The 12,098-nt window shown below is 43.9% G+C and overlaps 1 protein-coding gene across 1 annotated transcript in view; it reads left to right on the top strand.

Annotated features, from left to right (window-relative positions):
* Positions 1–10,816: 10,816 nt before the first annotated feature.
* Positions 10,817–12,098, top strand: part of nol4la (nucleolar protein 4-like a) — a gene marked incomplete at both ends in the record, with an annotated part of 14,104 nt that continues 12,822 nt past the window's right edge. The window contains one exon of the mRNA XM_084480239.1: positions 10,817–11,158. Coding sequence (XP_084336365.1) covers positions 10,817–11,158 — 342 coding nt within the window. The remainder of the gene's footprint in view (positions 11,159–12,098) is intronic.

Genomic DNA, 12,098 nt, shown 5'->3' with positions numbered 1-12,098 from the left:
AAGACCCTGACAGACCATTAAGACCCTGACACATACCATGAAGACCCTGATAGACCATTAAGGCCATGACACAGACCATTAAGACCCTGACAAAGACAATTAAGACCTTTTTTGTTTGCATACGGTTGGCAATGCTGGAATAGCCTCAGCTTGGATCTGTTGATGGGCCAACAAACTTTCATGACCATATGTCAAAAGGTTATGAGTATTTAAAGTTTTCAATTAATTGCTGTAGCGCCCCCTATGGTCATATTTGGATTAACTTTAGCGTGGTTAACCTATACCTATGCTTCTTTAAGTACACCAAGTTTGGTGATGATTGACTAAAGTTAACCCCGCCTTTAGTCACCTAACATTGATTGGGCTAATTTGGACATCCAGCCGCCATTTTGTTACACGTTCTGTGTTTCCTAGGAATATTTGCTCAACATGAGGAGATACAAATGTCTACAGGATTTCATACCTGTAGGTGAAAGGGGTCAGGAAATATGGCTGTCCAATGTATGCATTTTCAGTTTATGGTTATAGCTCCCCCTGTCACCCGAACTGGATACAATTTGGAGAGGTTCATCTTGATCCATGTGCCTTTGACTCCACCAAGTTTGATGACGATTGGGTTAATTTGGTAAATGGTAAAATGGTAAATGGTCCTCATTTATATAGCGCTTTTATCCAAAGAGCTTTACAGTGTTGACTGACATTCACCCATTCGTGCACACATTCACACACCGACGGCGGAAAACCAACCAACCTGTCCATCAGGAATCCTGAAGTAATAAACATAGCAAAAGCATTCATAGGTGGAATGTACAAGTACTTTCCTCGCCACACCTTACAAACAACAAGAAGTCAGCCAAGCGATAATGACAGTCAGCCAAGCGACAATCATGGGAGATTTATGACTTACTTCACAGCACGAGACCGCCCTTATTAAAGTTGTCAACGACATCCGTCTACTTACAAAATAGGAACTACATTGTTTCCTTTGGCGACTTTGTTTCAGAATCAACAAACGTGACATGTGGAGTCCCACAAGGTTCGATCTTAGGACCCTCTCTATTCAACATCTACATGCTCCCACTAGGGCAAATCATGCAAAATAACATTATTGACCATCATTGCTATGCTGATGACACGCAAATCTATGTATCGCTATCACCAAATGACTATCAGCCCATAGATCTGTTGTGCCAGTGCATTGAGCAAGTCAAAGACTGGATGTGCCGAAATTTCCTTCAACTAAATGAGGACAAAACCGAGATAATTGGATTTGGTGCTAAAACTGAAAGGCTTAAAGTAACCCAACACCTTCACTCTCTGTCCCTGAAAACCTCAATCAAAGCCAGAAATCTAGGGGTTATCGTGGATTCAGATTTCACCTTAAAAATGTAGCAAGACTTAGAGGGCTCATGTCTACCGAAGACTTACAAAAACTTGTACATGCCTTTATCACTAGCAAGCTTGATTACTGCAATAGTCTCCTTACAGGTATCCCAAAAAGACTCTAAGGCAACTACAGCTTGTTCAGAATGCTGCTGCTAGACAAATACGGTTCGACCAGGATGTGTGCGCATCCAACCATCCGTCGCTCTGTTGTAGTAGGTTTTCAAAAGGTTGGCAGCATTCTAACAAAGACCAAAAAATTTGAACATATTACACCAATTCTTAAATCATTACATTGGCTCCCTGTATGTCAGAGAATTGATTTTAAAATCATGTTAATAACCTATAAATCCATACATGGTTTAGGGCCAAAATATTTAATTGATATGCTTCCACTACATAAGCCTTCTAGGCCACTAAGATCTTCTGAGACCAATCTGTTAATTATCCCAATCAACACGAAACATGGGGAAGCAGGATTTAGTTACTATGCAACAAATAGCTGGAATAAACTCCCTGAGGATTTAAGACTTGCCCCAACTCTGACAGCTTTCTGCTAAATCTTAAATCTACAATGCTTTTTTAACTTTGCCTTTATTTTCTATCTATTATTTATTTTATGACTAACTTTGCCTTAATTTTCTATTTTTACCAGAGGGATACATGATCTGATACCAGAGAGACTGGGTTAGAGTCCTAGAATCTGGGTTGGAGTCCCAGAGAAAGGACCAAGTTCCTTTAGGTTGGGTCGGAGTCCTGACGTGGGTAAGGACCAAGTTCCTTTAGGTTGGGTTAGAGTCCCGACGTGGGTAAGGACCAAGTTCCTTTAGGTCGGGTTAGAGTCCCGACGTGGGTAAGGACCAAGTTCCTTTAGGTCGGGTTAGAGTCCCGACGTGGGTAAGGACCAAGTTCCTTTAGGTCAGGTCGGAGTCCCGACGTGGATATCAGAGACTGTTGATCTTAAATACATTGCACTTTTTAAAATGCTTTTCTTTTTTTTTTTACTTTGCCTTTATTTTCTATCTATTTTACTTTTTTATACTTATCTATTATTTTATTTTATTGTATGACTTGCCTTGCCTTACTATCATGGATACACACATTCAACACCATTGTTGTTCATGCACAACAATGGTGTTGTCGTAACCTATGGTTATGACAACACCATTGTCGTAACCATATCTATCTCTCACACACACGCACGCACACCTCACAAGGTCTGTGTAAAGAACACACTGACAGCAGCAGAAAATGTGTCTTACACCAATGAGCGGACATTAATACATAGCACACAAAATAGGCATGTAAAAGGCCAATGCTCGAGCAAAATAAACACTGGAATGTGACCAAATTAACGTAATAACTATTAAGTTAGGTGGTTGTACACAAGGCACTTTTTTTCAAAACCAGCCCAAACTGTATGTACCCGCCCAATGCTAACTGTTCCAGCCTAAAGTGATGAAAAGTAGCCCAAGTGGGAGGGGAACAGCCCGATCTTGCAACACTGGTTAGTGTTTTTGGGGAAAACTGATCGAAATTCCATTTGATCAGGATGATCAGCGTATTCTGGAGTTTCTAACCGTATTTCTATCAGCAATCCTGAAGTAATAACTTTGGCTAATGAAATACCATGAACCATCCCGTGGAACCATTTCCTTGCCACACCTTAAAAATAACATAACTGACAATTATGAAATAGCCTCAGCTTAGATCTGGTGATAGACTTTCATGACTGTAAGTCAAATGGCTGAGGAGTTATGAGTCTTTAAAGTTTTCAATTAATTGCTGTAGCACCCCCTATGGTCCTATATGGATGAACCATATGGATTTAGCCAGGTTAACCTTGACCTATGCTTCTTTAAGTACACCACGTTTGTGTGATGATTGACTCAAGGTAACCCCACCTTTAGTCACCTAACATTGAGAGTAGGATTTTCAGTTAATTGTTATAGCGCTCCCTATAGCCCGATATAGATACAATGATGATGATGATTGCTTTAAGTTAACCTTGCTTTTTGGCATTAAGTTAATTTTGGATGATTTTGAGCCTCTGGCGGCCATGTTGTTTTGTCAACTTCATTTTACTTGAGCAGTTGGAAGTTTTGTCCCCAACAGCCACTAAGTTGGTCCCACTCAAATCAAACATTGCGTCTATGAACTGTGGTCATTTTAGTCAGTGGCCACGCCCACCTCGATGCCATGCCCTAATTGAAAATATTTATATTTTGACTATATCTTGTTTAGAATTTGATTCTGAACAACTTTTGCATTGGACTCAAGATCATAGGAGTCCATTTTGATGTTGATATAAGCATTTAAGTCTTTACGCGTTTTAAACCACACCCTTTTTAGAAGTCAATGGCTCCTGGGTGCTTTAATCTTTATTGTACAGACTTCGCTTTATGTCAGGTTGAAGACATTGGATTTTTGTCTAAAAATCCTGTGATCCTTGGGGAATTTAGTGTTTTTAACAAAATTCAAGATGGCGGTAAATCTTTTCAAAGAAAGTCCTAGGTTCTTGAGCCAGATTTGAGATTTTGGGGTAGGGCAGTAATGGGATTGAGCCTAAATCTCTTCTTTGACGTGTCTCCTATATTTCTATATTTCGAAAATTCTTTTACTTTCTGAACATTATTGTCTTCAACTTTAATGTCTTCTATGACTTGGCCCTTTTACTGAACAACTTCTTATGTTCATAGTTCCCTTTCGTATGTATGTGTTTATATTTTTATTAAAATATATATTTTATTGGAATAAGATCAAGCATATTTTTGACATAATTGTTGCTGTAAATGGTAGTTGAGATGTTGATGGGAGAAATAAACTGAACGTTGAACCCCACAGCCATAACATAGGTAGACTATTTTCACTTATTTGCATAAAACAAATTATCTTGGAAATGGAAATCAAAGGATGTAAATATGCCGAATAATACAATGAAATGTTTGTTTTATTGGGTGGTATTTTAAAGCTAGTGTTACAATGCCAGACATTGCAAGACCAATTGACAAATGCGTGCCAGAGCAAATATAACATTAGCTTGCAGATTTGTCATAAATTGCTACATTGTGTTATAATAAAATACTTAAAATCTACAATTTGTAAACAATAGAGGCCGCCAAATACTCCAAACAGTAAGGGTTACTCATTTAGGTGTAATAACTTATCCATGTTTACCTCAGCTTGCAATCTATTTTTCTCTCTCTCACACACACAAAAAACAACATAAGTTTACATAAGTTTGATCCTGTGTCCTCTTCTCAGCTGTCTACTCATATTCTTGCCATTCTAATATATAAACATATTTTGTCAAAATCTGAATAATGTTGGCTTTGAAAAAAACTACTAAGTAAAACTATTATATTTTGCACACATTTTTGTTACATAAATCCATGGTTTACGAACAAATAAGGTACAAAAGTTCATTGCATCAAGGCTTAGAGATGATGGAAATAATACTCAGTAATGCAGGATATTTGTATCTTTTTAAAATGGAAAACTACCATACCATATATTGGTAACAAATGAATAGGAACTACAAATAATGTTAGCAAAATCTACTGTTTAACATATTTGCTAATAATTATGGTATATACCTTTATGTCACTTTTCTGTAATTCACCACATCTCATTCAGCTACACATGTATGGACTGTCCTCTACTCTGACCTTAACTTCCCCGTGACCTAAACTTAACAATTCTCCAATCTTACCTAAATCATATGGTTTTTTTGCAACTATCTACCTAAACAGTACAAAGTATCACAGTGGAGAGGTCTGTGAAACCCTCACATCACCCCACTCAGGAGAGCAAGGACCAGCACAAGATCTTTAGTTTAAAAGGATTATATATCATCGACTAATAATGTCGCAATGTGTTGTATTGAGCCCCTCCCAGTTAGGAGGCTGGAGACTTCAGAATTTGAAAAGATAAATGCTAGTGTTGAGTCTACTTTGGCTGTGCACTGTGCAGCAGTGTGACGCTAACTAGTGTCACTTGCCTGGCCCGGTGGCGTGTGTGTGGGGTGTTCTGTGAGAGTAGATAGTCAAATTCTTGTAACCAAAGTGAGAGGTATGGACTGGCATGCATTTTCTATTGGTTGAATATATCAATTATAGGGTGTCATTCTATAGATAACACTATGGAGATCACTATCACTCAGCATTGAATATAGATATGTCTAGGTTTTTAAGATGTATTGCAGTACTAAAGAAGCTTATTCTTTCTCTTTTTTTCTCTCTTTCTTTCACACTTACAACTGTTTACTGTACCACAAAACAACGCACATTCATTTTCCATGTTGTTCTCGGTTTTGGGCAAACCCAGGAATTCTGGAATGAGAATTGAAAAGAAAGTAATAACCAATGTTTATAACATGTGAACAATATATATTATATGGCAACCCAAGAAGGCAGGAACAATGTAATACTGCAATAATACAATGATATGGCCTTTATCTCAAAAAGCAAAACTCATTCATAACTTAAGTAGCTGGCGTGGTACATTGTGGGTATGCTTCTTGAATGGCTGCCAGGTACGATCAGATGTGTAGAAGCAGCGTGGCTGAGTGGCTGTCAGTCTGGCTGCAGGGGGTTCCTACCAACATGTCACAGCCAATCAGCAACAGAAGGATGGGACTTGGGCCGTGCTTGGGCAATAGGGGGCCTCATACAAACACAAACCCAGGGCTATGGGATGGGTAAGATAAACAAGCATTGGTATTGTAGCATTAGGATATGCTACAATATGATAGCAATTTTGGAAACGGTTGCTGCTAATATCAAAAGATTAACCCTGACAGCAATAGATGTCTGTTTAAAGTAAAGGATATTCCTTGGCCTTAAGAGTGTATTGCTTATCCACTGGGTAATATACATCATTTTATGAGAGCTGTTTCAGAGTTAAAGGCATAAAGGATCCACCAACAGTCGAATATTATGAATATATATAGATAAGCCTACCTGCCTTTATGTAGTGTATTAAATGTATTTGCCTTGCAGCATGTAATAGAAAGAGAAACCTAATTTTCTACACATTTAATGGGCTAGGTTAGTGATAAAGTTAATATTTAATTTGTGAAGGAAGAGTCATTAGTTAGTTTATTTAGTCCAGTGGAAGGTGAAGGATCAAATTCACATTGTTTTCGTGGCTCAATCTTGAGGACCATTGTGATTATCAAGTTGCAAACAAGCTCATCACTTCAGCACTAACTTAGTGGTGGGGAAATCCCTCGGGCCTGTATAATATATGTACAGCTTGAGATTTATGGAAAAGAACTGCCAGGTACATTTTCTCTGGCGTTTCCTGAGGGTAACTTCCTTGTGGTTTCAACTGTAGCTTCCTCTCTGAAGCTCTGTCTCCTTTTGGGCCACACATTCACACATGAATAGTCCATAAACAATCAAGTATCATACACCTCACAGGTGAAGGTTTCTCACAAATAAAACACACACTGTGTGCAAACAATTAAATGCCTAATTAGGCTGCGAGTTCAGCGAGATGCAATAGATATTGTACGCACTGCACACATGCAAACACACAGCCATGCACATAGAACTGCATGCAGGTTCATTTGCCTATGCAACTCAGCTCCATGTCCGTCCTCTCCTGCTCGTAGTGTTCTGTGGTTCAAGGTCCCATTTGCGGAGAGAGGGATGGCCCGGGAATGACGGAGGTTGCACCTCTGTTGTGCACATGTTGACACTAATCCCATGTCAATTCAATTCGTGTGGAGAGCGAACGAGCACACTTTGCACAGGGGGGTGGGGATGGGCATCCCAGAACCAGACCTCTGGCCCTAATCTATTCGCCATTGTCCCTTCTCCGCCCCCCCTCCCCTACTCTCGTCATGATTAACCAGACCCGTGGCCCTCTATGGTCCGTCGTTTCCTGTTACTTAGTTACCGGTTGCCATGATTCGCCTGGGCCGCTTGTGTTTCCATGGTGACTGTGCCCATTCTGTCGTCTCCTGGCTGCCTCGTGGCTCTTCTGTCCCAGTGGCCTGTAGCCACCCCGGGCCCTGACCCACCGTCCGGTGCCTCCCCGCCCCCGTGCCTGATGGTCCCATAAGGCTGTCAGTGTGTGTTCATGTCGCGCCACAGTCCCCGCGCCCTGCCAGGCACGCGCTGTTGGCCAACCCCTGGATGCTCGGCGCCGTGGCAGAGCAGCTTTGAATGCTCGGTTGGAAATAAACCACCGTATTTCTCTATTTCCCATTATAATCACTGTAATTGTCCCATGCCATAAACAATATTGGTCATTAAACATGGGTCATAAAAAATGTGAGTCGTAAAAAAAAATCATATTTTCCATAAATGTTGAGACTATGTTAGCTGTGGAAAATAAATATGATTTTACCTGATGTGGTAATGAATAGATTTAGGAGGAGTAATTTATTTGAGTTGTGTAGGATATGTCCGGACAGGATAGGTGCACAAAGAAAGACGCGATGCCACGTTTGTCCGTCAGGGGGCAGTAGTGGTCCCTTGTCGCTCAGTGACTTTATCAAACAAACCTTCGCACAGGACAGGGGGAACTCATCACCGGAGCAAGGCTAATTACATCTCACTGCTTTGTCTCGGTAACAATGTTTTTAGTCATCTTCAGCGAAATTGGAAAGACTATTTTTAGTACTTGCAAATATCAACTGTTTCCCACAGAGACTACTATTAAATTGTAGGCCTAATATACCCATTGACTTAATATTTAATATTTCCACTGCGTCATTTCCATGAGAGACAGGCAGCTCACAATAGCCTACAACAGACCGCGACGCAGTTTGGAGAGCAACATGTTAAAAGAATAAATGAAAGCAAATCATATAGCCTATGTTTAGAACTACAGAGACAATGATATAGAAATATACTTAATATATTTGAGCGCATACAATTCCACCTCAAAGGTTAGACTCATAAAGGAGCCAGCACTCTGACCCCTCCATGTTATAGGGCTTGTTTCCCCCGTGGCGGAAGACGGCTCTGAGTGGGGGATGGGGAGCATAATTACAGCAGTTTTGCCTCATTAGGAGTGAGGGGGCGTGACCGTCCCTACAGGTCCGACAGCTGAACCACACGGCAGCGGCGACAGGAGCGAGCGAGTCACTCTGCTCGGAGGGGCCCGATCCCTGCTTTTGTAATATCACAGCACTTTATACTAGAATGTATCGGCATTTGCACAAGTGTGTGTGTGTGTGTGTGTGTGTGTGTGTGTGTGTGTGTGTGTGTGTGTGTGTGTGTGTGTGTGTGTGTGTGTGTGTGTATGTGTGTGTGTGTGTGTGTGTGTGTGTGTGTGTGTTCTCTCCGTACAGCATTTTGCAGTGGTGTGTAAAAATACAAATTTTGGAAATTCTTGGAAATTAAATATGATCCCAATAGTTTAGTCCGACAGCATCCATCTTTCACTTAGAGCTGTCCTAAGAGAGAAATAAAAGTAGAAGCAAATGATGAAACTGAATGAAATAGTCTGCTTTGGTCATCCCTCTGCCACACACACACACACACACACACACACACACACACACACACACACGCACGCACGCACGCACGCACACACACACACACACACACACACACACACACACACACACACACACACACACACACACACACACACTCGACGTCGACCGACGCACACGCGTACACGCGCGCACACTTTTTGATGACCTATTGATCGAGTGTTTAGCGGTTGATTATTCGGCGTGCGGTGGATGCAGGTCAGGGTGGGGCTGTTGTCCAGCATTCCGTGTTCTGAGTCAGGATAGAGAGATGAGGACGGGGCATCCCACTCACCCGCTGCACAGCCAGAGCCACTGCTGTGCTGCTGTCATGGCAACAGCAGCAGCCACCACCGCCAGCATGGCCCCACGATGCACAGGCCAAGAGGAGCCACACACACACACACACACACACACACACACACACACACACACACACACACACACACACACACACACACACACACACACACACACACACACACATGCACCGCGTCGTGCACCATGCAGGGCAGCACACCGGCACACAAACTACGCGTTTACATGAAAGACACGAAAAAGCATGCACGCATTCACGTATGACACCTTTATTCCCGGTCAAACTTTTTTGTTTGCCGTTCGGAGGTGGGATCGAGTTGACGCGAGATCTATATTTTTTCATTTGGATTCGTATAATTTTCGCCCAATTCTATTGCTGAGAATAATATTATTAAGGTGTTATTAAGAAAGCCGTGCGTGGAATTCGCGATCGGACTCATACTGGCCGGCGCGATTCTGTCGGTCCCATTTCACGCTGTCAATGTAGGCTATTCAGCTGAGCCGTCTTAGTAAACGATCAGGTATAACGTGGATATCAATAGTTGTGTCTACAACGTGCTTTCCAGCATTTTGATTAAGAAAGAAAATCCATCCACGCCATCTCCAAATCGGACATTTTATTTCCGTACGACTTGCCCCCCCCCCCCCCCCCCCCCCATCCCAGGGATGAGGCTCTTTCATGGTCCGGGGCAGGGCGGTGAAACAGCCCGTGTCGTCGCCTGATGATCACATCTTTATTCTAGACAACACGAAGCCCCAGTACCAGGCGATCCCGGACGGTGCAGGCGAGAGTGCCATTCATTCAAACAGGTGTGCGGCAGCACCGAGCAGATCCCAGGTGGCGATGCTCGGATAAGCGCGTGCACGCAGCCTGTCCACCGCCTAACGCGAGGATCTCCGCTCATCGGAGGTGCATCAACCCCCGCGCCCGAAAACAGGGTTTTCTGACAGAAAGTAGGTCGGCGCAAAACACACAGGCAACGCTTGTGTGTGTGTTCGTGCTCTTTGTTGTTTAGCGAGGACTCCGTCCAACCCCCCCCCCCCCCCCCCCCCCCCCCGCCACCCCACCCCCCATTCTACCCTCCAAGTCGTTTACGCACAGGTGGGAGAGACCCGCTCCGCGTAGGACAGCCCCCTCTCTGTTCCTCGCTGGAGGAGGATGCGAGCAAGTGACATTTTGCCGTTGCGGTTCGGGACAGCACAGCATCTCTGCAAACAGGTGTGCACCGGCTGAACCCCATCATCACTTTCATGGTCGTTTTCTCTTTCGCGAAGAGCACAAGGGAGAGAGAATCCCCATCGTCGCGTGAACCGACCTCGACGCGGGACGGGGGGGCTGGAGAAGAGGATCGACAGACACACACACACACACACACACACACACACACACACACACACACACACACACACACACACACACGCACACACACACACACACACACACACGCACACACGCGCACACACACACACACACACACACACACACACACACACACACACACACACACACACACACACACACACACACACACACACACGCACACACGCACACGCTGAAGCCCGTTTATTCAGCCGCTTCGTCCTATAGCGAGTTAAGAGAGCGAGCGAGAGGAGAGGAGAGCAATGGCAACGAAGAAGGCGTGCATGGATGTGCCCAAACGGAGCCGGAGTCCCGTGGTCCTGGAGGCGGAGATGTTTAGTGAATTTCAAGACTGGTGTCTCCGGACATATGGAGACTCGGGGAAAACAAAGACGGTCACCCGGAGAAAATACAACAAAATCATGCAGACATTGTTACAGAACGACGAGTCGGACGGCGTGTATGTCGACAACAGCCACATCAACGCCAAATTTAAATTCTGGGTGAAGTCTAAAGGATTCCAGGTCGGGAACAACGTCCTGGGAGAGCATAACAAGAAGGGGACGTCAGGGAAGCCGGTTCTATACGTCCCGGTCAAGTCAACGGTAAAGTGTGCGTGTGTGTGTGTGTGTGTGTGTGTGTGTGTGTGTGTGTGTGTGTGTGTGTGTGTGTGTGTGTGTGTGCGCGCATGTGTGTGTGTGTGTGTGTGTGTGTGTGTGTGTGTGTGTGTGTGTGTGTGTGTGTGTGTGTGTGTGTGTATGTGTGTGTGTGTGTGTGTGTGTGTGTGTGTCTATAAGAGAGAGAGAGGAAGAGAATGCGTGCGCGTGGACGCGCGCATGAGGTGTCCCGTCGCCGCCTGTTAAGTTGTTTTTATGCATTCTGCGCGAGTCCGACCTGCTTCACTATTAAACGATAACTTAGCCATGTTTCGCTATCCCGTATGCGTAGGCCTTTATGTATACAAATGGTGGTTCAGTTTGTCCTGTTCTCGACCAGAACAGCCTACTCTCATCCTTGCTACCATAGCAACGCCGGTGCCTTGAGGCAAACGCAAGGTAGGCTGTCATGCATAGCCGTCCCCCCCATGGGCTCGGATCCCGGTCAATAACGTGCTGGCGAGTTCAGATCACGATGTACTTGATGAACGTCCACTGACGGACTGATCTCCAGCAGGTCCAAACGGGACGAGGAGGCTTCGATGCGCGCGAAGGGATGGCTGGGGTCTATATGTCCGATACCTCCACAAAAAGAAAAGATGAACGCGATATTTTGCGGAATTCAACTTAGAATGAGTTGAATGATTGATGTATGCTTGATTATTATTCTGGCCGACTTGTTTTTCTACACGTTTGCATGTCGAAGGTTGATCCGTGTCCCGGACGTGCCTGGCCTCTGGTCCCGTCACGGGGAGACCGGCCATTCCGGCACAGGAGGCGTGCGGGCTGTGCGCTGTTTCTCCGTTTAAAACGTTGAATACAGGATAGCTTGTCGTCATGTGCTTAGGTTCGTCTCCAGAAAACGCCATTCTTTAGTTTTCTCAGCAGC

The sequence above is a fragment of the Micromesistius poutassou genome (genome assembly GCF_964030765.1).
Source record: "Micromesistius poutassou genome assembly, chromosome: 15".
NCBI lineage: Eukaryota > Metazoa > Chordata > Actinopteri > Gadiformes > Gadidae > Micromesistius > Micromesistius poutassou.
This window is presented reverse-complemented; position numbering and strand designations above follow the sequence as displayed.